This window comes from Euleptes europaea, chromosome 3, assembly GCF_029931775.1.
Source record: "Euleptes europaea isolate rEulEur1 chromosome 3, rEulEur1.hap1, whole genome shotgun sequence".
NCBI classification, from domain to species: domain Eukaryota; kingdom Metazoa; phylum Chordata; class Lepidosauria; order Squamata; family Sphaerodactylidae; genus Euleptes; species Euleptes europaea.
The window spans coordinates 75,829,130-75,854,453 of NC_079314.1; the positions used below are offsets into that span (position 1 = coordinate 75,829,130).

Sequence of the window (25,324 nt, forward strand, 5' to 3'; positions counted from 1 at the left end):
TGATATACAATTGAATTGTAATGTCTTTGTCCCACCCCCACAGGCTGAAGAAAAAGCACATTCAGAGGTAACAATTGTAATATGTATTATGACTTTATATAAAATGTGTTAGTCTTAAAAGAGCTGTTTCCTCGCAATAACTACAAGAAATCTTGTCCTTGAGTAATTAGTTAAGATAAATGTTCAGCTGCAGCACAGAAAATGGTGGCTAAAGGGATGCTGCTGATAATGATATTGCCCTGGCGCCCCATAAATAAAGACATAAGACAGATATATGGGTTCAGCTACTTTTATTTGTTTAAACGGCTGATTAATGTCACTTATTACCATAAGTAAATTATCCCAAGGATGAACTGTACTACTGTGGCTACTTTATATGGGCAGGTCCACCTTGGCTCCAAACTTGGCCAATGTTCCCACTAGCCTTGTTTATCCTTGCCTGCACATAATGTGCCACCAGGTACACAGTCTCACCCCCCCCTCCTGATGTGCATAAGGCCTCTACCAGCTTTGGAACAATGCTGCTCAGCTCCAAGGGTGTTCCTTCCCAGGGCACCCACCCATAAGGCATGTGATAGTCTGTTCTGGACACATCCTCAACCAATGTCAGATTCCTCAGCCAGTTCTCCCTGTCTAACTTGAGCAACCTGTCCTATTTTTGCCAACCAGCTGTGCCAAGCATGTCTACAACCAGGCCTAGTTAACTAAACACCCCTCCTTCCAGGATAGGGTTGCCAACCTCCAGGTACTAGCCTGATATATCCTGCTATTACAACTGATCTCCAGCCGATAGAGATCGGTTCATCTAGAGAAAATGGCTGCTTTGGCAATTGGACTCTATGGCACTAAAGTCCCTCCCTTCCCCAAACCCCTCCCTCCTCAGGCTCTGCCCTAAAAACCTCTCACTGGTGGAGAAGAGGGACCTGGAAACCCTATTCCAGGACATCACAAACCAGGTTAAAAAAAAAAATCCCCCAAAGCCAATCAGGTGAAACCCTCCAAATTCCTGCTTGGCCCTATAATAGTGACCAGCTAATCCTGTGCTATTCCATGGGAGAGTGGGTGGGCCAGTTGGAGCAACAAAATGGAGAGGGAGCAGCTCCACAGAATAAATAAGCTATTAGAAAAATGTGTTTGCTGTATATACAAATACTGGGAACAAATATGCCAGCTATTTTTTGCTGCTGTAATTTGGCTTCTTCAATAACTTCATTGTTTAACCCTAAGCTTATATTGACATTTTTTTAAGTTAATAAAATGCATTGTCTTCCATACAAGCAAATTCATAAACTACGAAGAGAGCTGGTTGCATCACAGGAAAAAGTGGCCACCCTTACATCTCAGCTGTCAGCAAATGTAAGTCTTTCATTGTTGCCATTGATTCTATGCACTTTTAATATGACTTTATAGCCACAAAAGTCTTCTGATGAAAGTTGTTACGATACATTTACCAAATAGACATTTTAACCATCCACAAAAGAGATGTATACTATATTAACCACATGTGTGTGTGTAAAGTGCCGTCAAGTCACAGCTGATCAATAGCAACCCCAGGGAAGGGCTTTCAAGCCAAGTGAGAAGCTGAGGTGGTTTGTCATTGCCTTCCTCTACAGAGTATTCCTTGGTGGTCTGCCTTCCATGTTCTGACCCTGCTTAGCTTCCAAGAACTGATGAGATCAGGCTATACTATGCTGCCTTACTTAGTATTAATTACATGCACAGGAGAAATTTCAGGTGAATAGCCACAAGGTGAATTTATTTTTAAATATTTGATGCAATCCTGGGCAAGAAAGAAGTAAGCCATTCCAAAAGTTGACTTTATCAAAAAGAATCTTCTCTGTTTTGGGGAAAAAAACAGAAACATTCTAAGTGTGCTGGAACTGATCCAAACACACTTCCTTTGCACTGAAAACCAACGCTTTGTTTCAACCCCTTCCATTATATACGGCCTGTTATTGTCTCCTTTATTTAACAAGTCATGAGAACTTCTTCCAAATGGAGGAAGAAATATGTTGCTTTACCAGTTATTCATGGTTATTTTATTCCCTTCTAATGGGAAAAAGACAGACCACATAACCTCCCCATATTACAGGAATTCTCCTATTGCGTATACAGAGAAAAAAATATTTGCACACATCACACAGTGTATAGTTGGAGCCCCTGAAATGCAGCCATTTGATGGGATCCAGCTACATAATTTGTGTATATCAAGGAGAACCTTTCATGCAGCTACAGTTTCATGTATCTCAATATAGTAGGTATAAGTTGGGTTACCAACCTCCAGCTGAGATCTTCTTGGATATTACAGCTGATCTCCAGCCAACAAGATCAGTTCTCCTGGGGAAAAAATGAATGTTTTGGAGGGTGGAGTCTGTGGCATTATACACTGCTAAGGTCCCTCTCCTCCCCAAACCCAGCCTTCCCCAGACTCTTCCCCCAAATCTCCAGGAATTTTCCTACCTGGATTTGGCAACCCTGGGCATAAATAGAAACGAGGTTAACTCTTTCTTTAAATGCTACTGTCCCAACTTGAAACAGTTCTGTGGAGCCACATTTTGGCTTGTTGGAGGTTCCTTTATGTTTCTATATTTTTACCCCAACCGGGTCAATAACACCTCTGCAGAGCCATTGACCAAGGTCTGCCAGTGTGTGTCTGTGTGTGTAAAGTGCCGTCAAATCGCAGCCGACTTATGGCACCCCCATTTGGGGTTTTCATGGCAAGATACTAACAGAGGTGGTTTGCCAGTGCCTTCCTCTGCACAGCAACCCTGGCATTCCTTGGTGGTCTCCCATCCAAGTACTAACCAGGACTGACCCTGCTTAGCTTCTGAGATCTGACGAGATCAGGCTAGCCTGGGCCATCCAGGTCAGGGCAGTGAGTGTCTACTCTGGCCTAAGTGGTTTAACATAAGAACATAAGAAAGGCCATGCTCAATCAGACCAAAGTCCATCAAGTCCAGCAGTCTATTTACACAGTGGCCAACCAGGTGCTTCTAGGAAGTCCACAAATAAGACAACTGCAGCAGCATTGTCCTGCCTCCTGCCTGTGTTCCAAAGCACTTAATATAGTAAGCATGCTCATCTGATCCTGAAGAGAATAGGTATGCATGACTAGTATCAATTTTTACTAGGAGCTATGAATAGCCCTCTCCTCCATGAACATGTCCACTCCCCTCTTAAAGCCTTCCAAGTTGCAGCCATCACCACATCCCGGGGCAGGGAGTTTCACAGTTTAACTATGCATTGTGTGAAGAAATACTTCCTTTTATCTGTTTTAAATCTCTCAACCTTCCAAGCTAAACAGCCCTAAGTGTTTTAACAATTCCTCATAGGGCAGTTGCTCTAGTCCCCTGATAATTTTGGTTGCTCTTTTCTGCACCTTCTGAAGCTCTGAGATAAAAATTTTTAAGTGTGGTGACCAGAACTGTACACGGTATTCCAAGTGTGGTCACACCATAGATTTGTACAAGGGCAGTATGATATCAGCAGTTTTATTCTCTATTCCTTGTCTCATTATGGCCAGCATTGAAGGTGCTTTTTTCACAGCAGTCTAAGTGGTTTGCTTTTCTTTAGTTTTCTTCAACTGCTTATAAATAAAATGCTACCTTCCTGTACTCTTACTGAAATGAACGAGATTTATGCATGTCTGTGTGCAGGCTGCTGAAGTACGGTAGTAATTTTAACCGAAAACAAGACAATGATAACTTAGATCCTATTGCATATCCAATACATAGAAAATTTTCAGAAATGCAATAAAATCATTTAAAATAAAGAATGGCATTTTTGCTGGAATGTGGAATGCAGGACATAATGATTTTTTGTTGAGGCGAAGGGATAAACACTGTCAACAAGTGATAGAGGGTATTCCTGAATAACGTCACGTTCTTACTGTGTATATGCTATGAAATATGACTTGGTAGGATAATTGAATGTAAATTTCAGGTGCTGTCAGAGTTTTCCTGCTTTTGTTGAGTATAAATAAACTTTTAAATTGCTTGCTCTTTCTAGAAGGGACTGTTTTGTATGATGGAAGGTACTGGATCCTACCAGCTTTTCAAGCTGACTTAAGTGAAAAAAGGGCCCCTATCACAAAAAGGCCCTGTTGGAGATTGTGACACCCGCATGCACAAAAGCCATGCATGATGAGCCTGCAGTAAAAAGGTGAATTAGACAAGGATGCCCGCGTTCCCTGTAATACTAGTGGAAAATATGATTGGTTCCAAGTCACATTCTTCTGACTGTGAGACACTGAGAGGGCACAACAAACATGATGAAGATCCCGATCTGTCGGTAAAAGGAAAATTGCAGATGTGCCCTGATTTAGATATGGTGTGCATTGTTAAGGGAGTATGAATTAGCCGTATAACCCCAACTTGGATTTGTTAATCCAAACTGGGGTTCCTGAGCTGTTAGCATTTTTAAAGAAAAAAGATGTGCCCTTAATTTTTTCTCCTTTTGATAACAGCAAATCAAGTATCTCTATTAGTGGAATTAGTGGGCTGAAAGATTAAAATCTGCTCTCTCCTTCCCATGTAGCCTGGATCTAAATCAGACCTGCCCACAAAATTTACCTTTTACAAACAAATGGAGATCTTTGTCACATCTGTTTGTGTTCTAAAGCTACTTGTGGGTACCAGTGTCCAAAGTTAATCTTCTTATGCTAAATTCTTTAGACTGTTGCTGAAAGAAAAGGGTTTTTTTGCCATGTTAATTAGAGCTTTCTAACTCCATTCTATAATCAATTTACATCATCTTCCAAAACTTAAGTTTTCACTTATGGTTGGCAGGAATAATACACGGCAGATAATGTTAAAATTGCAAGATATTATATAGCTATAATGTTCAGGCATATAAATGTGTATATCTGATTTCTAGCAATGATCCCAGACCTTCCCCATTGTCCCCATTTCTATGATTTCTAGGGATACCTGGAGATCTCCCACTATTACTACTGATCTCCAGACTACCAAGATCAGTTCTCCTGGCAACCCTAATGATTTCTGCCTTCATACTGTTTGTTCTCAGCCTACTTTCCCATTATGAGGTGAAAATAAAATAAAATATTGCATGCAGCCACCTTCCCAAGCAAGTTGAGCAATCAAAGTATAAAAGTCACGTTAGTAGGTTTGAAGCTAATTTGTATAATTTGTTCCAGTCCTCAATTGGTCCCAGAATTTGTACAGAACAGAATTTGTACAGAATTGCATGACCTTTGTATCTTAAATACCAAATCTGAGTGCGGTCCTGACTTGACATTTAAAAGCTTTCATTGGTTTGTAACCTAGTAACAAATTTCTCTGACTGACTATGCTTTGATTGGACAATCAGAAAAAGCTATTCGGTAATGATAGCTTTGACATTAATTGTGGGTAGCTGCCCTATGACTTTATTACTCCTTCCTAAAAACTGGTATAAACTTGTCCAAAATGAAATTCATTCTGTGCGATTTGTATCTGATGATTTTGAGTTAACAGATCTGAGTTTTCATAACAGTCCTTGGTTGTTCCTCCCATGAGAACTGACAATGCAATATGAAGAAATAATAAAGGGAAATGTAAAATATAGTCAGGTTTGTGGTTTAAAAGAAACAAAGAGTGCAATCCCAAGTAGTTTACACCCTTCTAAACTAATATACTTCAATAGAAGGGTATAATACTAAAGAAGCTACCAGTTTAAACATCATTTCTTCTTGTAACATTGACAGATTCATATAAAACGCATGGGACCCAAAATATATTTTCTCTGGGTGTGGTACAACCTTATAACTTAGGCCCACATACACACTGATGCATTTCATATGTACGGTTTAATTTGTCATGAAAAAAAATGTACTATTTTATTTCTGAAATTATTTGAATGGAACAATATCAGGTGAAAAGTTAGGGGGTGAGGGTTATACAGCATTATCTGTGCTATGGAGCAGAAACGGGACACATGGGGTGCATTTGGTTGAATTTTTGCCTGGTAATACACTGAAATTGACTTTAGGAGGATGATTTCCTTATTTATTTATTTATTTATTTATAATTTTTTATTGTTTTTTCATACATTCGATACAATCAATTAACATTGCCTTTCAATCTTTTCTAATTCTCAATTAAAACTAACATATATATAACAATTATCTTCCCCTACTTTGACTTCCCCCCTTCCTTCTTCTATCTCTAACTTATCTTCGTAATCCTCTTAGTAATTATTTTCTAATTCTTTATAAAAAATTTTTTTTATAAAACCTTCTACAGTTATTAAAGAAGAAAGGAAAGTAGAAACAAGAAAATTAACCTAGTCTAAGTTATAACCTTTAACATTTTGCACATTAAGTTCATTTTTGCAATAAACAATCCACGCCTCCCACTCCTTAACAAATTCATCATTATCTTTTTGATTTACTAACTCAGTCAATTTTGCCATTTCTGCAAGTTCAAACATTTTTTGGGGGGGAGTACAACCACTCTGTAGATATTGCCATCCCATGATTCACCAAAACTTTCTGAGAGAAGCTTCCCTGCCAGTGGTGACAATGCTAATGAAATAGTAGGCTTTGTCATCAGCTGGGCCCTACTCAGGCCAGGATAGCAGCTGGGTCTTTGGCTAAGAGGTGGGGAAAAGAAGACAGTTGAAGTCAGGATTTGTCAGGATTTACTTATTGTGTGCGGAATGAATCATTAACTATGTATATAAGTGCCGTTGGGGAGCAAATGACTTACGGCAACCCCCGCAAGGGGCTCTCAAGGCAAATGAGAAGTTGAGGTGGTTTGCCATTGCGTTCCTCTGCAGAGTTTTCCTTGGTGGCCTCCCAGTCAAGTACTGACTCTGCTTAGCTTCCAAGATCTGATGTAATAGGACTATACCATGCCATGTTCCCTCCCTGTGGTTTCACTAATAACCAGACACAACTAAAATAAGCAGTGGTTTCAAGTTATCGGCCCTTTGGATTTGATCCACCACACTGAACTAAAGTTAGCCTGTTAGTACTTAGTGAGCATCCGGCACTTAGAGGGGACTAGACAGAACCCTTTCAGTCATGTTCTCTCGCCAAGGCTAAAATGTATCACTGCACATTGGGAAGCATTGCAGCTGTTACTTGTATTAGGATAGGGTGATGAAACATAGTGCCCACTTCAGTTCTCATGTGCTAAATTAATCCAGTGATGATGGAATAAACATAGAGTATGTGGCAATGCTCAAAATGAATGTTTATTGAATTAATCCCTATATGTTGTTTTTTTTTCTTAATATCATGGCCATAATTATTTCCCTGACAACTTAATGCAAACCCTTTAGTGTGCTAAGTCATTTGCTAATCACAGTTCATTCTTATCATTTTTCTGCCATCAAACAAAATTGTTGGCAAATCTTTGATGGTTCTTTTGGTGTTTCAGTTCTCCCTGAGCTCCCTAAAAAGGGTACCCTTTCCTTACTCCTCTGAACGGAACTACTGTTGAGATTATGATTGTTTCCCTGTTGTTGTAATATTGTTCCCGTCATTGCTTAGTACTACATGTTTTGCTATATGGACTTAATCTTCTTTAGTTTTCAGTATGTGATTAATTCATGGCAGTAACACTATATCTCTGGTTCAAATAAGAGTTTTAATTCAAAATATGAGGGTAGCCGGTTTTTCAGTGTTGCCTGAATACTGTTTTGGAACTAAAATAATTGTTTAGATGCATGTACAATCAGTGGGATTATGTTATTGTCAGAATAAAATATTTTATTATGTATCTTTTTTTATACTTTCCGGTTTTCCAACTCCTTAACAAGATATTTAGAAGCCATTGTATGAAGCATTTTTGTTTACTTGCCTTGTTCTTTTGTTTTGTTAGACAAAGTTACCCTACCTCACTTCATCCTCACTTCTGTGCTCTCTTTGGTATCTAATTATTTATCTCATTTGGTAAGGCTCAAGGCATTGTTTTCCCTCACAATTTAATCTACTCAAACTCCATCTGCTGCTGATATTTTGATTTGCAGTTCCTTTGGCTTGAAGACTGAGTTTTCCTCAGTTTCTTGCTTCTGTGCTGCTGAAAGGAAAATCCCCAAAAGTAATTTTTAAAAGGGAGGTTTTAGTTCATATTGTACCCGATCAACAGACTTTCTACTGGATTGAAATGGGCTCATATTTCATTTAAATTAGTTAGCTTAGTGTCTGTTCTAGCATTCAAAACTTCTGTTTTATCAGTGCCTTTTGCCACATAAAGCTGAATTCACAGCTGCAGTTGGTAGTGTTTAGACCAGTGTAACCAAGGGAATGAGTGGCACCCTTTCTTTCTTTACATTATTTATAGACTCCCTTTCTTACTGCGACTCAATGAGGATTACACAGAGTGAGTCAATACAATCAACAGGATGAGACATTCAGTAAACAGTGAAATAGGATTTGGGTTGTAGAACCAATCATAAATCTGAAAACAGAACTAAAGCAAAGCATAAGTGTTAACTTGACACATTAAGTAATGCAAAATTACATAGTAGGATCCAACTTACAGCAAACAATACACAATAGTGAACTCAGCAGCTAACCATATGAGATTGTAAAGGTATGAAAACAGGAAAGGGTAGCTTGGGTCCTGACAACCATTTATGACACTCCACTTGTAGAATGGATCAGTGTTTCTTCCCTCCTCTTATTGCAGCCTCTTCTATCTGGAAGTTACTCCTGAGGGCTGAACAGTAGTGAGGAATGGTGTTGGGTGAAGTGCATGGGGCTGCAGTGGGAAGGAAGTATCAGCGTCCAAGTATCATTTATAGTATAAAAATAAATAATGAATCAGCCAGCAGGATATATGGTTTGCATTCTGCTCACATCATCAATGGATAGTTTATTATTAGGTTTTATCTTGCTTTCCACTAGGAGGGTCACTAACAGACATTAACTCCACCCATTTCATCCGCACACCAAGCCTATAAGATTGTGCTGAGATTGTGTGTCTGACTCTGGACCAACCAGTAAGCATTGTTGCTGAGTGTGGATTTGGACCTTGGAGTCTTCAGTCTAAGTCCAGTCAGTACACCATGCAGACTCTATATATCACATCAGCTATTTTCACAGATTTTTTAAAATGCTGTCAATAATTTTACTCATTTACTTACTTCATTTACCACCTTTCTCACTAAGACTGAAGGCGGACTGCAAAATATAGAGGGAGGGAAATCAATCAGAGAGCACAAGACATCCAGTAACAATGCAATAGGACTAGGATTACAGAAATCAGGAAACATAACAGGAATAATTAGAGGTGTATACTTTAAAACACTTCGTTTTAATTTCATTTCAGGATTTTGGGAAGGGCATGACATTATGCTGAAATTTTGGGCATATTGATGCCATTCCTGAAAACTATTTTGAGGGCATTTTTTTCTAGTTTGGGGATATAAGCAAAGGGAAAAGCATGCTCTTAAAATACCCTTACCAAAAATCATGCCCTTAAAACAATAAAAGAAAAGAGCAACCAAAATGATTAGGGGACTAGAGCAACTGTCCTATGGGGAGCGGTTAGGACACTTAGGCTGTTTAGCTTGGAAAGAAGGCGGCTAAGGGGAGACATGATAGAGGTCTATAAAATTATGCATGGTTTGGAGAGAGTGGACAGGGAGACGTTTTTCTTCCTCTCCCATAATACTAGAACACGGGGTCATCTGCTAAAACTGGAGGGTGAGAGATTCAAAACAGATAAAAGGAAGTATTTTTTCACACAACACATAGTTAAATTGTCGAACTCCCTGCCCCTGCCCCAGGATGTGGTGGTGGCTGCCAGCTTGGAGGGCTTTAAGAGGGGAGTGGACATATTCATGGAGGAAAGGGGTATTCATGGCTATTAGTTGGAATGGATGCTGGTCATGCTGCATACCTGTTCTCTCTAGTATCAGAGGAGCATGCCTATTATTTTGGGTGCGGAGGAACACGGGCAGGATGGTGCTGCTGCAGTCATCTTGTTTGTGGCTTCCTAGAGGCACCTGGTTGGCCACCATGTGAGCAGACTGCTGGACTTGATGGGCCTTGGTCTGATCCAGCAGGGCCTTTCTTATGTTCTAAATTAAAATGTATTTAGCACACGCAATACCCCCTCCCCACAAACACACACACACACTGAGGCAGCAGGAACAGATTGGGAGGAGAAAGAGAGTGTGCACCGCAGTGCTGATGCTGCAGTGGCCCTTTAAATATCCTTTAAGTCAATAGGTGGTTCCCACTGAAATCAGCTGCGGTAGATCTGGTATCTAGACTCTGAGGCCATGTATACTACCTGTTGATTCTACTGGATAGGAGACTTGGCCTCCAGAGGCCAGGTCTACCACCCAGGAAATTTAAAGTTCAAAGGGGGTTTAAAGGGCTGTAGCAGCATCGGTGCCACAACTGAGGTGGGTGTGGTCTCACTTGCTAGTCCAATGCCAGTCCACCTCTTGCGGTCTCTCGGTACCCAAACCACTCATGAAATTTCAGGAGAAAAACATTCACTTTTCTCAAAAGTTCAGGAGTGTTTTTTGTTTGTTTTGGGTATTCCCAACCGGAAAAGAAACAGGGTAGTCATTTCAGTTCAGGAGTACCCAAATGCACACCCTTAGGAATAATAATATCGAAACTATGCTTTAAAAAAAAAGAAAGCTAGGAATTCAAATGAGCTAGTAGATTGCTACAATATTATCATAATATATCAGGTGCCCATTTTTTTAAAGCAAGAGGGGGTTATGGCAGGCGCTAGAGGGCTGGGGCATGGAAAGTGTGGGGGCAACTGCTTGTGGATGCTCCATTCCCAGGGCTTCCTAGAGGCACCTGGTTGGCCACTGTTTGAATAGACTGCTGGACTTGATGGGCCTTGGTCTGATCCAGCATGGCTTTTCTTATGTTCTTATGCCATCATGAATGCCTGTGCATTCAAAGCATCAATGAAAGCCACACAGAGAACTGTCACCATGTGGAAGCACTCTTAGGCTACTTCTTTTGTAATGTCAACAAGGGAGGAATCAATGGTAAGGTGGAACAGGATTCCAGTCCTCTTCAGCCACATCCCTAATTTTCTTCATTACTGCAGTAGAAGTGTAAGGATTCTAGAGGTCCAGCACCTCTGGCATCCCTGGGTCTATCACCAGAGTAGTCATCTGGTGTATCTCGTTGACTGAATCCATGGATAGGTTTATGGTATTTGTTAATATAAAATATATCAGTTCCTAAAACACACGTTTAAAAAAAGGTCACAAAACTTTGTTTTCATAATATAAATATTTCAAAGACCTCCCCTGTTTATACTGATGCTGAGAGACATGGGCCATTGTTCTGTTTGCCAAATGCAGAATTCAGTAGTGCAAGACAAGAAGCCAATTTAAATTTTGAAGTCTAATACTTTTTTTCATAGAAGTGACAGTTGCCTAGCAATAAGCATTTCATTCTTGATCTATGTAATGCAGCAGACATGCTTTCACTAAATCGGCTGGAATATAATTATCTGTTTTAATACTAAAAATATTTCACTTTTATTTAAAAAGGGTTTTTCATTTTAGCTTTTAATACTTCACTGCACCATACAATTAGTACAACAATTTATGTTCTGGATCGCGCAATGCATGGTTATTTTTAGGAACACATATTTTCCTCCCTACTCCTACTAACTTCTCCTTAAATGTGTGTTTGCTCAGATGAATCAACATTTCTGGTTGAATTCCATAAATGAGTAAGGGACTCCCTCATTTCTGTTTTGCTAGAACATCAAGAAGATGAAATGAAATATAATTTAATGCAGTTATGGGGCATTTGCAAATGTTATGTGACGAGTGATGTAGTCTCTGTGCATGTAAATGGGCATTTTGAGATAAGGGGTTTGTCCCACTGACAAAGAACTTCATTGTGTTTTCCACTCAGGGGAGATTTGTGTATTTTCCCAGTTGTTGCTGTAGCTGCTGATACAGTGCAGCAGCTACAGAGTGTCCACGTGGCAGTTTCCCCTGTATCTTCCCTGCTCAAGTCACCAGGAATGGCAATATAATGATATAACCGTCTACATGTCAGGCTCTCCGAATTCCTTTCTTTCATGAAAATAATTAAGTATCTAGCACCCCTTCTGTGGAAAGGCACTCCACAACAAAAGGGACTAGACCAAGGATGTCAAACTCATTTGTTATGAAAGCCGGATGTGACATAAATGTCACTTGGTCGGGCCAGGCCTTGTGTACCATAAAATTTAATGCCAGGCACTGAAGATACAAACTTTATAGAAGACACAGGCAAAGCTGATTAATGATATTATTTTTTAGTTTATTTTTTACTTAAAATACAATCATGTTTAAAACAATAACACTCTTACAGTATTTTATTTAACAGTAGTGAGGGCAGGAAACAGCCACTGTGGGGACGGAAAATGGCTGCCTTGTAGGTGGGACTGGGAAATCCAAGTTTTCCAGTCCACACAGCAGCCATCCAAGCTTTGCTCCATTTCCCCCAAAACTTTGTAGCAAAGCAGGTTTGAAAAAAATTGCAGAAGAGCTTGGGAAACCCTGGGAAGTGCATGAATGCACAACAGTGCTGTGGAGAAGCAGGAAAAAATCAAATTCCTGACATCATTGAACCCAGGATGAATAACCCTTGGTGAAATGACCATACTTAAACCACAGCTGGTTTAAATTGGTTGGTTTAAGTGGGTTGTTGCATCACAGCAGGAATTTTGGTTTAAGTGGTTGGTTTAAGTGGGTTGTTGCATCACAACAGGAATTTTAGCTTCTACCACAGTGCATCCAGGATAGGCAGCCACGCCACACTAGATCTGGCTGTGGAATGGCTCCAGCAGCAATAACAGGAACCCTACTGGATAGTACGATAGGTGGTATTCCTGGAGTCCATATTATGGCCTCTGCATATATGAGACAAGATCTGAGAAGGAGAATGAAGGAGCTGGCTCAAGTGAGATGTGCAGGATCTGTAAGTCCTTAGTTAGTGACTACTGTGTCCAGCTTTGGCTGGCCTCATTCTTCTTCCTTCCCCACTGTTTCTTTAAGTGCAGGAGTCCTGATAAAATTGAAATGGTGCTCTTGGGATGCCTTGTCCCTCTATAAGGTGTTTCTGGCAGGGAGATCTGATGTGTGGCTTTATACATATATTATCATCCATCGTGGCCATTAAAAAAGGCCGTTAATAATAACAATAATAAGAACAGGCTTATTTGGCATCGTGAGGTTGAGTAGAAATGCTACATGTGTCTGATGTTACTAGACATAATGAACTTCTTAGATCATTTCTCTGAAGCATTAGATGTCATATTCTTTAGAAGAAAGTTTTCCATAAGTTTTTCCTTTTTTAACTGATAGGAAATTTTCTTGGGAAACTAAACCTAGGGAGGGAGAATTAATTTATTGGGGAGAATTTACAATTGCTTAAGCATATGCTGATAAAATTTCTTGTGTTTGGATCAACAACAATTTCCATCTATTGCATCATTCCAGATTAATAATCAAATGTGTGTTTTCAGAAATGTGGTTCAGCTATGGCCCACTTCATACATGGTAGAACAATGCATTTCACATGACAGAAAAACTGTGCTGACTTTTTCCCTCCGTGCTGTCACTTTTGAGCTGAGAACACATAATAAGCAGATTTAGCTGGCCATGTTAACACAATGATTGCAAAAATGCCATCCTACTCACCTCGTCTCAATGTTGTTTTTTAACCTTATGGAGGTATTAGCTATCAATGAGTTCTGACATGATGACATTATCTACTTCTACATGAGTTCTTAATAAGCTGAGTATTGCCAGTGACTTCCATATTAAGCAAGCAAACAGAATGATTACTGGACATCTTCATTTTGCTGTGAAGGTATACAAAATGTCTCATTACATTATTGCTTTCCCTAGAAGTCTGACACTTTTCTGAGGTACTGCTCCTCTGTGTACTTTTCTATGCTATCAAATATTTCTTCTCCCCCCACCTTAAAAAAAATGTTTTATTAGAGTCAAATCAGACCAGATATTGCAAGGTCCGCTATCAGATTTCCAGCATATTGGTTTTAAGGGGGGGGGGAAGCCTTGAGAGGCCCTGATTTAGTTCAAGACTGTGGCACAGGAATAGATGGGATAAACTCTTTCCCCCTACACAATTTTTTTGACCTGAAATGGTGGTTCCTCAGAATGATATTTGCCATGATGGAAGAAATATAAAGCACCATATAATCAACCTGTGTGTTCTCAGCAGGGGAAAAAAACATGCTGTCGACCCAGTAACACATCTTCATCTTATGTAGTTTGCCTGTAGTTATAAAAATCAATTCAAGCTCTGTTATTTATCCAATAACAGAACATTTAAAAATATAGAAATAAAGGTATCACTAAATTTCATATGCAATTATTTATTTATTGCTAGTTCTTTGAAATGAACAAATTATTTGTGACTATTGATAGGTTCTTATTGTCATGCTTTCTTTTATTTATTTTTTTGTATACATTGTTTTATTTGATCTTAACCCATTATTAGCTGCCTGGGGGTGTCTTAATGATAGCAAGGTGAAGTATGTTTGTTAGATAAACTTGTATACACAATTTACTGTTTCATATACTGGAAAAAGAAACTTCAAAGAATGTATTATGAATTGTACTGTTATTTAATGGTGAAGATATTGTAACTCAAATATGTATTATATTATGCATTCAGAATAATACATAACAAAGTACAATGCTGACATAGCATTGCTAAACGTGACATTACTCCAACATGGACAGAGCAATCCTGAGGCATAATCCTGCCCTCTGACCCAGGTTGTAGGCTGCACAGTGTCAGCAAATAAGGGAGAAGGGTATATCCATGGTCACCAGCATGGATGGAATGACAGTTGACAGGATTGAGGATCCCTGCCTGCTGGCCTGCCTCTCCCTTCCCTAACTACTGACCCAGCAGCCATCCTTTGCCCTCTGGCCATGAAGCCAACATGCAATTGAGATCAGATGCTGCAAAAATCTTCGCATCATGGACGCTGCCCGGGAACTTGGCCACGAGGTCCGTGAAAATGCCCTGGTAATTGTAAGATGCCAAACCCACCACCAAACATGCATGGTCATCAAGTGGGCATTTGGCCAGCTGAAGATGTGGTTCTGTTGCCTTCACCATATGGGAGGGCGCTGGGCAATGTAGCCTCTGGCAGTCTTCAAGCTCCTCGCTGTCTGTGCTATGCTCCACAACATGGTCATCTACCAATGGTTGCCTCCACCCCTCATAGGGAGCTTGTCAGAGGGTCCCTGGTTCAGGGGGCAGGATTATGCAAAGTCGAAGGAGGCAGTGGCAAGGCAGGCTGTCAGGGGGGCACATTGAGCATGAGAGGGTATGGGAACACATTTGGCACAGTAGGCACCTGCCACCAAGGATGCCTTTGGGGATCCTGCACCTCTGGCATCCTTGGGGAGTGATGAACTGTCAGGTTCAGAGTGATCATGGGCCCAGTGACACTGCCACCCTCCTGACACTCCACTGCCCCCCCCATCCCATCCCAAGTACCACGCTGCACCTGCAATGATTGGAAATGTCACCATCAGCAGGGCAGCCATATTATGGGGAGCCACTCCTGTCAATGTCCACTCGGCTTGCTACCTGCACAGGCACACGGGCAGGGGCTTGGGGGGGAAAGCCAGCAAAACCCAGTTCTGAACTGACCCGTTCCTCTGCAATGCACCCCCAGCCCCAACAACACAGCTATGTTTTGCAAGGAGCATCCTTTGCACCCTGCCAGCCCTCAATGCATGGTGTCTGGTATTGACTGGGGGCACACAGTTCAGGGGCTGAGGGCATAGCACCTCTAGGTCTGTCCATGCAGATGTATGATGGTTACTAACAGGGTGAGTATAATCCATTTCACTGGCAGATTGCAGCATCAGTGAAATAAACATTAATAGTGGTACAAATCTGTCTCCCCACCCTTCCAACTCTGTGATTCTAACAAGATCTCTCTCTCTCACACACACACACACGCATACACACACGCACGCACACAAACAAAGATACAGTTGTGGCCAATGAAGACATTTTATTGGAGAGCTTCAGGGGCAAAGGAGCTGAGATAACCAGAATCCACCAGCACTTAACCTCTGGGGAAATGGGTGTGACTCTCCTGCTGCAACTTGCAAATGGGGCAGAGGACCAAGAGGGGCAGCAGGTTGCATACAGTTGATGCCTTCTGATGGCAGCCTTGTTCAGCAGCCGGGGCACAGTGTGGTGGTGGGGGCTCATTGTTTGGAGCGGTAGCTCTCTCTGTTGGATCTCCACCTGTAGTATAAACAGACCCAGACATGTGCATCCTCAACGAGGGGCCAAGAGCTCCTTGGTGAGCACTGACAGGTCTCACAGGTGTCACCAAATAGTCCACTCAGTGGCCCTTTTTTGGCATGTACTTCTAAATATTGCTCTGCCAGTGCTGGATACAGTTGATGTATAAACTTGGAATTATGAGGCAAAGTATGTTAGAACCTTCTACAACTTCCTGCCTTATTATAGCAATGGGAAGCAAAAATGCAAGTCGGTTTAGTTCTAAAGTAGGTAATTTCTACACTGTGTTAATCTTAGCCTTCCTTCTGTATTTTAGATAACTGCAGTTTATAAATTCAGTCAAATGGGTGTTTTGCTTGTTAACAGTTCAAGAGTGGTTGTGATGTAAGCATGTGGGTTTTTGCAGCAAAAAATATATATTCCAGCATAATTTATAGATTTGAACATAGTGCATTTGATGTCTGATGACACTTGAATGGCCTTTCTTCCATTTTTTTTCACAGGCACATCTAGTAGCAGCTTTTGAAAAGAGCTTAGGAAATATGACAGGACGGCTGCAAAGCCTAACAATGACAGCTGAACAAAAGGTATGCTTGAAGCAGCAGATGCTTTAATGTGGGAAACAGTCATTGGCTTATATAGAAGTCTGTATTGAAACAAGAAGACTGTGTGAGAGGACAGCTGTAAGGATAAACAGACAGGTGCATCTTTCTTTCATGACCCTTCCCATCGAAGCTTCATAAAAGCTCAATAAGAATAAAATTGCACGTCATCAGTTTAGCTTAGCAGTATCAGAGGGCAGTACAAAGATAAAATCTTTCATTTCCAGATTTTAATTAAAACATTTGTGACTCTGGATTTAATCTATATTGAAAGATTCAGCAATAAAAGCTGGACATAAACCAAGCGTCATTCTTGTTCCAGTCAGACAGCATTATCAGAATTCTAAATATTGGAAAGAAGAAATATTTCAGTGGCAGAAATATAAGCCAGTTTTCAGCCTTTTAGAAGAAGAAGAGTTTTTAGGCCCCACTTTTCTCTACCTTTAAGGAGTCTCAAAGTGGCTTACAATTGCCTTGCCTTCCCCCCACCCACTCCACATCTTCTGAGGTAGGTGAGGCTGAGAGAGTTCTGAGAGAACTGCAACTAGTCCAAGGTCACCCAGCAGGCTTCACCCAGCAGGCAAACCCTGTTCTCCAGAACAGAGGTCGCCGCTCTCAACCACTACGCCATGCTGGCTCTCATGCTGAAAGAACAAAAAGGATTCAGTTTTGACTAATGGTTTAAATACCTCTTACGTAATGTTACAACATGGTAAGAGTAAAGGTTCAAACACTGAAGTTCAAATGAGCACACAAGATAATATGCCCTGTGTTACATATTGGGATTAATAGTTCTATGCAGTAATGGCTAGGGTTGCCAGCCTCCAGGTGGTGGCTGGAGATCTCCCACTATTACAACTGATCTCCAAGTGACATAGAAGTGCCAATTCTGAAATGTTTCTTCGGTTCCCTTTTGAATAAAATACTTCAAAGAGAATTTCTTTCAACCTGAAATATGTTCCAAAGCTTAAGGCTTTGTTCCTTAAAAAGATTGTAATGGTAGCATTGACCTTAATAAGCTTTCCCAGAGATCTGAGCACATGCTCCCCCCGCCACTTCTTTTGTTCCTCACTGCCACTGAATTTACATTCCTGCTGCCCCTTCAAGTAGAGCAACTGTAGATTTCATCAAAACTGCATTATTTGTTCAACTATCTGTGTATTTATTGTTTTTCTTAAGCATTAGTTCTTATTATTGCAGTATTTTAATGGTTAGTAATTTCAAGCCTTACAATTTGGGCTAACTGTATTACCTTAGGTGAGAAGCTGTAAAATGATCGCATTTTCTGTACAGTCTCACCAACATTACTAAACTGAAATCTCATACATTTTTACCCCAGAGGGGGGAAACAACCCCATGATTCCTCTGATGTTTTGAGCCCTTTCTGACTTTTCCCACAGGAATCAGAGCTCATAGAACTGCGAGAAACTATTGAAATGTTGAAAGCTCAGAACTCTGCTGCACAAGCTGCTATTCAAGGAGCTTTGAATGGCCCTGACCACACTCATAAAGGTATTTTTTTTCACTGTCTCAGTGAGAATTCATTGGTTCTTCAGGGAAGTTCTAAGCCACTAGCTTTCCATTGTTTGAAGAACAAGGCCTGTGAGGTATTTCAGGAGACTGAGGCATTCTCCATTGCATGTCACTTGTATTTGATGTGTTTCCATGGGTGGAAAACCTCTACATAGTATATATACCACTGAACTCAAAGGACCTAGGTTTACCAGACCTCTATGATCAGCGGTTAGTAACTGCTTCAAGCAAAATGTCCTTTTAATGCCTTTTGTTTGTGGAGTATGGCCATAGCAAATGTTGCAACCAAAATTGAGCAGTTTTAAGTTTTTTTTTTATTTCACTAGGAAAGTTAAGTTTGCAAGGAACTTGGTTTACTTGAAATATGAGGAACCTAAAAATGCCATATTTTGTTGGGTTATTCATGTTGTATCTAACGATAGTCAAGAACCATACCAGGTGGATGTTGTGCATGGTATTTTCTTCATTATACCCCACATTTCTCCAAAGTGGGGACCAAAGCAGCTTACATTATTCTCCTCTTTTTCTTTTTATCTCATGACAACCCTGTGAGTCTGAATGTATGTAACTGGTCCAAAATCACCCAGTGAGCTTTCACAGCAAGATAGGAATTCGAACCTGGGTCTACCAGACACTTTAAAGCTCTAGCTGCTATACCACACTGGATTTTATTGGGTGGCTGCTATTGAACAGTAGCAAGCAGCCAGGCTAGTTGATTCAAACAAGTTGGGTGGTATCAAACCACCCAGAAGCGGCTGCCAGGCATAGGGCTGCCAACCTGCAGGTGGGACCTGGAGTTCTCCCAGAATTACAAATGAACTCCAGGCGATAGAGATCTGCCTTCCTGGAGAAAATGGCTGCTTTGAAGCGTGGACTCTGTGGCATTATATTCAGCTGAGACCTCTCCCCTCCCCAAACCGTGCCCTCCTCAGACTGCATCACAAAATCTCCAGGAATTCCCCAACCTGGAGCTGGGAACCCAAGGCCTTGACTGAGTGAGTCCTACTGCAAAGGCCAAAATAGGTCTGGAAAGGATCCTGCCCTTTACCTCTGCTTTTTACTGACAGAACCAAGCTTGGAATCTGAGGGAATCTGTTGCTTAAAGCAACAACCACTGAGGGAATCTGCTGCTTAAAGCTACAGGCACTCCTTTTATCATTTTGGGTTTTTTTAAACCCTCCCTCCCTCCATATGTGTGTGTGTGTGTGTGTGTGTGTGTGTGTACTTTTTTCAGGTATGTAGAAAGATTTGTCACAGCTCCAGTCACCAGATTTAAGTATCCTCAGATTTGGCCGACTTCTCTATTAGTATATACACCAAAAATCCATCCTCAAGTCAGTGAGTCAGAGCAGTGATTGATAGAAAGTGGAAGTACTGAGCATTAAAATGCCAGTTATGATGGTCTTGTTTAACAGGTATTATTATGTCTGAATGTCATCCTTGTTACACATATTTGCTGCTGCTGCTGCATCTCTCTCTTCACTGCACCATCTTCCCCCACCCCCGAAAATGAAGCCAGACAGTGGGGTGCCAAAATAACAATCTGATCAGAAAACGTCTGACAGTGGCCAAGTGTCAGAAATATATTTGATCAGTTCTGGACTATTTCCAGTATACCTGCTAGGGACATGGTTCATGCTGGATTTCCATTAGTAAATTTCCCACTTAAAACTGACAAAACGTACACCTAGCCCTCAGTCTGGAGTATTTACCACATCTTAAATCACCCTGGTTTAGTAGGATACTGGTGGCAGAATGGTACAGTTCCTAAAGAGTTAGCAATTCCATAGCTGTTATAGTAACCTCTGTCAACTGTAATCAGAAATGCAAGAAAATTACTCACCAAGTACATTTTCAATTTTGAATCTACAGTTTCAATAGGTTGCTAATTAGAGTTCAGGGTCTTATCAAGGATCAAATCTTGAAAAGGTTTGAGTTTCGGTTTTCACAGATCTGTATCACCTCAGAATGCATGAGCAAGATTGGATGTTGGCCTAGGGCTCCATGCCAGTGTCTCCAAACTTGTTTAAAATTAACACGACAGATTGAGGATGGGGAGCATGTGTCCAGGGATGCCACAACAAGGCATGCAACAAACATGTATTTATCTCATATAGGAGCCAGTGCTCTCAGCTTTGTGGGGGTGGGACAGCACAGTTTCCCTCAGCACAACATCAGCTTTCACTCAAGATGTGGGCAGACATCTGAAGACTGGCCTTGTGCAGCATTTTTAAAGTCTGAAAATGGAGTTGCCTCAGGGCCAAACTACAAGTGATTCTATTACTGGAATCATTTAGCTCCAAGAAACAGCAACATGGGGAGTAGTGTGTGGTGGTGCGGTATGAACTATTGTTGAAGCACTGGGGGAGGGGAAGTTTAATGCTTCCCTTTCATACCAGTTCCCAGATCAGAAACATACCTCCCCTGGTAGAAAAAAAACAGGAGGAGGAGTAGAGTTGGTTTTTATGTGCCGACTTTCTCTCCCACTTAAGGAAGAATCAAACCGACTTACAATCACCTTCCCTTCCCCTCCCATAACAGACACCCTGTGAAGCAGGTGGGGCTGTGAGAGTGTGACTGGCCCAAGGTCACCCAGCTGGCTTCGTGTGTAGGAGTGGGGAAACAAATCCAGTTCACCAGATTAGCCTCAGTCGCTCATGTGGAGGAGTGGGGAATCAAACCTGGTTCTCCATGTCAGAGTCCACCACTCCAAACACTGCTCTTAACCACTACACCACGCTGAAAGATACTTCAGCAATGTCTTCCTGTTGAGGCTTTAGACCAGTGGTTCCCAGACCTTTTGGACCACCGCCCCCTTGGCTCCACAAACTCAACCCAGTGCCCCCTACCCTATCCAACAACCCAGCTGAAGGGGCCCACCTCTAGCACCCCCCTTCTGCTCCCTTGCCTCTGAGTGCCCCTTAGGCAAAACCACTGCTTTAGACAATCAACGAGGGGGCATTTTTTTATTGGAGAAATATCAACACAGAAAAGTTAACCCCTTCCTTCATGCAGTCCTGTGAGACCAGTTCAGATCAGGCTATCACTTCAACTGCCTTTTCAGTCCAAATTACAGTTCTAGTGTTTCCATCTTTGAACTCCTGCATTATATATGATTTATCTCTTAAAACATAATATAGATTTACGAATAAGAAGGCAACATTCTTCCGAAAGTGTTTCCAGTATCAATAGTGGCACTAGCCATTCAAGCATGGGCAGCGGTAATGATGCTGAGTCCAAGAAAAAGAAAAAGAAAAACTGGGTAAGTGCCTTAGAGATTTAAACATATTGAGTATTCTTTTGTATACTTCCCTTCCTCATAAATAACACAATGGCCTCTATTCTTGTGCAGTCAGAAAGATACAAATTTGATTGCACCCAGTGAGATATTGGTATTGGCAAGTACATTAGGATCATTGTAAAAGCACATGCAAGTAAAAAAACAACAACAACAACCCTAGTTTCCACTTCATTCTATAAAATGGGTTGACTGTCCAGAATAGTTCAGTAGACTGTGAAGGAAACCTGGGGGAATGTTTTTAAAATGAGTAAATATTAAGCCTTTGCTTTCGGAAAAAGCTATACATCTCATGAGTTTTACTGAAATGTTGTTTAAATATGTTATGCAGGTAATATTTTTTACAATACTGATTCCAACTTCATTCCCTTGATTTGTAATTGCACACTCTTTCATGTTTCTGCAAGGTGAACTCTAGAGGAAGTGAGGTGAATATAAACCCATGGAAAATTTGGCATGCATCTCAAAGAACTCTTATCTTGGCATGATTGCTATTCATTTTGGCAGTAGGCTTTCGTACCCTTCTAAAATGGATTACTCTGTATGTTTCCTTAGTTTTTTCTCTATTCATTTTAGCTCCAACTTTGAAAACTAGAAAGGGGGGGTGTCGCCAAAATCCATTTCTTTCTTATTTGAAATCATCAACTAGAAAGAACATAAATTATGGTAATTCCGATCAGCGCTTACACTCCCAGCTCTCCAACGTATTTTGGTAGAAGAAAATACTGATGTGTGCCTTTGTTTGGAGGAAGAATGATTTGGGTACTAATAAAAGCTTTGGAGGAAGGGAAGCACACTTTTTGTTCTTTGGATGAGAAACTTGTGTGTTCATAAGAAGCTTTCAGCAGCTCAAAAATATCTGCAAAATGCTTATTGCAAACATGACTTGTGCTGTTTCGGCTCCTGAAATAAATGGCTCTTTGGCTATCCTGTCCCTTTCAATAATGGATCAAAGCTTCTAGAGCAAAAAGGCAATGCTTGTACATATGAACTTGCTTCTTTAAAGTAGACCTGTGACAAAAACCTCTTTCCCAACCCTTCCGGCTTCTCGTCAGCAAAAAGGCAAGCATCATATCACAGCTTATTTTTGCTTATTTCTGCTATTGAATTAATAGAATTCTTTCAGAGGAAAAATAATTCTATGTGAATAATGCACAAAAGCAAAGCAATTGGAATGTAATATATTTTGGAAATGAATACAAATCAATAAAGTGGCTATTTAAAACCAGTCACCTTAAAGGGAATGCCAGAATAATGGGATTCCGCAGAAGGTGTAGGGTTTTAAGTGAGCATCTATTTAGCTGTACCAGTTGATCCTGCACTTTTCCCATAGCATTCAGTGTTTGCGCTGTGCTCAGTTAATTTTTTAAATAGTACTGTTATCATGTTCTTGAAGACACTGTGTTGCATATGTTAATACCCTGCTCTATCTATATACTGACTTCAGGCAGTGGCTAGATTGGCATCTGCAAACTAACTTTTCAGCGAAATGTAAAGCGAACCAGATCAGCAGAGGTAATCCAAATAAATGTATTCTCCCTTTTTTCCCCTCCTAGCTGAGAAGCTCATTCAAACAGGCCTTTGGAAAGAAGAAGTCCACAAAGCCTCCTTCCTCACATTCTGATATAGAAGAAGTCACAGATTCATCTCTTCCATCCTCACCTAAGTTGCCCCACAGCTCTGGAGATTGTGGGTCTACATCAATAAAGCCATCCCAATCAACATCCGCGTATGTTTCTCTCTTTCTGCACAAGCCTTTCTTACCAAATACCATTTTAAAAAAGACATCATTAGGTTTATTGACTGGCGTTTCATACATATGGCCACAGCCTTTGAATTTTTGCTGTAGTGCTCCCAGCAGTTATTTCCTGTCTGTCCAGATTCAGTCATTTTAATTCCCTATATTGACATTTGTTTCATGGAAGTGTTCTAACTCTGTTATTCTTTGACTGGCGATAATCTGATGGTGCAGGGAGAATGCTTCCTTCTTTCAATTGATCATACCTTCCTGTTTCTACATTTTACTGGACCTTGAACAATACTGATCTAGCATTCTTCACTCTCTGTTTTTTTATTGCCATTATGGTGTGGACCTAAGATGTTCTCCCTCATGTAGAAGATGCCTTCTGTTCACGGAAAAGTCAGTTTACTCCTTTTGCCAGAGTATATTTTAGTGTGAGAAACATGAACCTACATCCAAATGCTTCTCAACCAGTGGGAGGGCATATTCACCTTCTTGTGTGAGCACTTGCACAAGCGGAAGCATGAGAACTGCCACAGAACCTACCTATTAAAGCAACATCATGTGCAAGCATTGCCCCAGGACCCAATAAAGACATGAAACCACAGCATGGGTTTAACTAGTTTATTTAAAACAGCTGATCTACATCATCAATTAACTATGATAATATTTAATCGATGGCAGGCTGCACTAGGCAGCGTAGCCATGGCTGCCTTTTGTTTTGGCAAATCCACCCTGGCTTCAAACTCGGCCAGCATCCTTGCCAGCTTTGTTTATCCTAGCCTATGCTGTGCTGAGAGGTGCCAAGTTTCATATCCCTCCTCCCCTTGTGACACACAGACAATAAAGGGCTTGGTAAATGCTGCTCAGTAAATACCACCCTCACCAGCCTATCCTTCTATAAAATGAATGATGGGCTGTTGCCCCAGCACCTAATAAAGACACGAGACCACAGCATGGGTTTAACTAGTTTATTTAAAACAGCTGATCTATGTCCTCAATTAACTGATAATATTTAATCGAGGGTGAGCTCGATTAAATATTATCATGGCTGCATTTTGTTTTGGCAAATCCACCCTGGTTCCAAACATGGCCAGCGGTTGTTGCCAGCCTTGTTTGTCATTGCCCACACATACTGTATGAAGAGGTGCCCAGCCCAGGCCCCCTTCCCTGGTGCGCAGTGAAGCCGCTACCAAGTTTGGAAAAATGTTGCTGAGCACCAAAGGCACTCCTTCACATGCCCCATCCCGCCGTAAAGCAAGTGATGGTCTGTCCAGAACACACCCTCCATCACACCCGATGCCTCAGGGTGCTCGCCACTGCCCTATCATAAGCAACCTGCCCTATCCCTGCCAAACGAGTCATGGCCTAACCAGTCAATGACCAGGCCTAGTTAAGCGGTTAGTAACCACCCAACCTGAGCATCACAAAGCAGGTAAAAAAAGCATCCCCCAAAAGCCAATCAGGGAAAAAAACCCAGAAATTCCTGCTTGGTCCCAACGGTGACCAGCTAATCCCATGATATTTGAGGGAGGCTGAGTGGGTTGGCAACAGGCTGCAAAAGCTGCTTCATGAAGTAGAAACAGCAATAAAAGCTTCTCCCTCCAGTGTTCCCATTGGATGACAGCATTTGTCTTGTAGCCAATCTGACCTCATGTTTTATTCAAATTGGACTAGGGTCTCAATTTATCTTGCCTTGCGTGTGACATAGTGATGGTTGGCATCAATAAAATCTAAGTATATTTTCCCACTTTAGTTTGCCATTCAGGATTTTCTCCTTCTTGTATCTTCATTCTGGATTTTTTATTTCATTCTTGGAGCTGTGTTTCATTTTCTAAACCATTGCCTTTACTTTCTTTCACTTGCATCTGTCTGTCTAATGCGTGTGTATGCAGGTCATCCCTAATCTGGGC

The 25,324-nt window shown here is 41.0% G+C and overlaps 1 protein-coding gene across 1 annotated transcript in view; it reads left to right on the top strand.

Moving 5' to 3' along the window:
- NAV3 (neuron navigator 3) overlaps positions 1-25,324 on the top strand; it is a 406,649-nt gene that overhangs the window by 359,930 nt on the left and 21,395 nt on the right. Inside the window, exons 21-27 of the mRNA XM_056847749.1 lie at positions 44-67; positions 1,279-1,356; positions 16,741-16,824; positions 18,240-18,351; positions 21,513-21,634; positions 22,078-22,098; positions 23,227-23,399. Coding sequence (XP_056703727.1) covers positions 44-67; positions 1,279-1,356; positions 16,741-16,824; positions 18,240-18,351; positions 21,513-21,634; positions 22,078-22,098; positions 23,227-23,399 — 614 coding nt within the window. The remainder of the gene's footprint in view (positions 1-43; positions 68-1,278; positions 1,357-16,740; positions 16,825-18,239; positions 18,352-21,512; positions 21,635-22,077; positions 22,099-23,226; positions 23,400-25,324) is intronic.